The sequence below is a fragment of the Myotis brandtii genome, unplaced genomic scaffold, assembly GCF_000412655.1.
Source record: "Myotis brandtii unplaced genomic scaffold, ASM41265v1 scaffold1236, whole genome shotgun sequence".
NCBI lineage: Eukaryota > Metazoa > Chordata > Mammalia > Chiroptera > Vespertilionidae > Myotis > Myotis brandtii.
Genome location: NW_005354316.1, coordinates 1,048,204 through 1,050,291, shown reverse-complemented (window position 1 = coordinate 1,050,291; position 2,088 = coordinate 1,048,204). Strand labels below are relative to the sequence as shown.

The window sequence follows — 2,088 nt, the reverse complement described above, 5'->3', positions numbered from 1 at the left end:
AGGGTTAGGGGCAGCCAGTGGCCTGGGAGGGACAGAGGGCTCAGTCCCAATGGACAGAAACCCTGAGAGGAAGGACCAATCCTCCCACTGATACCGAATTTTGGGACTGGAACCCGGATCCTTTGTCCGCTGGAATCGAAGAATTAATCCACGGACAGAAAGTGGTCTAGCAAAGATGAAGATTTATTGGCAAACTCCCACGTAAGGAGGGGTAAGAGTCCCACAGAATGAACTTCCAAGTAGGGAGGGGGAACGGGTCCCACGGAGTCCCTGTTCTCTATGGTTTGTAAAGGCTGCAGTTCCTGTGCCCTCATATCCCCCCTGATCGGTCCACATTCCCCTTCGACACCTGAGGTTCTCCCTCCTCCTTCCCTCTAGGCTCCCTTCCTTCTTCATTTTGTAAATAGAAACCTCTTCTGGCCACTTCCAGTGTCCTCGTCCCATGCAAATGCCCCTGCTGCTGCTTCCTTGTCTTGTGGAGATGTCGCTGCACCTGCTTCCTGGGGTGATGGAAGTGTGCCTTCTCCCAGGCTGCAGCCCCGCGCTTTTCCGTGGACCCCAATTCTAAAAAACCCTAAGCCTGCCTCTGTTCCTGTTGTAACGTACCCCGCGAATCACAGAAGGACGCCTCAAGAAGTCGAATTAAAGAGTCACATTTATTGCAATCCGGGACTATGAGGGGTCATTCCCAAATCTCATAGTCCCGGTCCCAACTCCAGATTTATATACGAAAAAATCACAAAGGTATTGATTGCATCTCAGGGTTTGGAATGAGGAACCTGGTTCGCAAAAAAAGGCAGTTTACAGAAGCAGAATTAAGCATGTTAAGGACAGTTTTGGGTCTCCGGATCACTGAGTTGACAGAAACCCATCATCTGGGACCGCTGGGTTGACAGGAACATATTATCTAGAACCCTCGGGTCTGAACCACTGAGTTGGCTGAAACACATTATCTGGAACCCCCGGGTCTTGGGATAATTGTGCTGTCCTGGGTCCCAGGTACAGAGGAATGTGCCCTCTAAAACCAGTAAGATAACAATCAATGGGGTAGTCATTCAATCAAATGGGATGATTTATACAATTCAGAAAATCAAAGTAACTTTTCTATTGTTAAGCCAAACAACAGGGTTAGAGTTAAACTACAGTTTCAATCTGAAATGATTGCTACCATACTTCATTCCCCCCAAATTCCTGCTTCAAAATGCTGCCCTGCGCCCCAATCCTCCCTCTCCCACCCCAGCCACCTCCTCCAGCATCCAGCGCCCATGTCCTTGTTCACCCCCCACACCCCTGGCCCCCGAGAGAGCCTGCAGGGCCCCCTGAGACAGGCAACAGGGGCTGCTGGGTCCAGGCCCAACCAGGAGGCACCACCCCACCTGCAGCAGCGTGGGCTTCGGAGAAGAGGCCTGAGCCAGCCGAGGGTGGGCTGTGGAGCGGCCTCACTCTGGGACTGGAGTGTGGGGTCCACGGGGCCACAGGCAGGGCCCTGCATGGGGGTGAGACCGCACGGGCTTGGGCCTGGGCTGGGGGGATGGGTGGCTGCCGGCTGGGAAAAGCCGCCAGGGCCCACCGAGTCCTCGAGGAGACCAGACCTGCATGAGTGACGCAGACAGGAAACTGGCACGTAGACAACGGTGAACCTCAGGATTTCCTCCCACCCGCTCCTAGCAAACCATGAAGCCTGTCCCACCCCCTGCTACCCAGCCAGACCATTCGTTTTAAAAAGAGGAGGAAATAGAAACTTAAAGAATTCACAACTCCCCCAGGAGGGAGGGAGGGAGGGAGGGAGGGTGGGGCCTGCTCAGTCCCAGCAGCTGCAGCCACAGGACTCAAGTCTCTGCCTCCAGAAGCATCCACCTTCTTCACCTGCTCCCCAAACCAGAGATGATCAGGGAGCAACACGAGGTGTCTGTGCTGGGGGATCCCCAGAACCCAGGGCCCGTGATGTCCACCGTGGTCAACATCCAGACTGACACAGTGGTGCCCGACCACATCGTCTGGTCCCTGTTCAACACCCTCTTCTTCAACACATGCTGCCTGGGCTTCGTGGCGTTCGCCTTCTCCGTGAAGGTGGGTGCGTGGGGGGGG

The 2,088-nt window shown here is 54.8% G+C and overlaps 1 protein-coding gene across 2 annotated transcripts in view; it reads left to right on the top strand.

Annotated features, from left to right (window-relative positions):
- The window catches only part of LOC102239964 (interferon-induced transmembrane protein 2), a 4,303-nt gene that overhangs the window by 1,360 nt on the left and 855 nt on the right, over window positions 1-2,088 (top strand). Inside the window, exon 1 of one of the 2 annotated variants that reach the window (XM_005859243.2) lies at window positions 1,789-2,070. The exons of the other annotated variant lie outside the window; for it this stretch is intronic. Coding sequence (XP_005859305.1) covers window positions 1,885-2,070 — 186 coding nt within the window. The 5' untranslated portion in view covers window positions 1,789-1,884. Of the gene's footprint in view, window positions 1-1,788; window positions 2,071-2,088 lie in introns of those variants that run through there. 2 annotated transcript variants of the gene reach the window in all.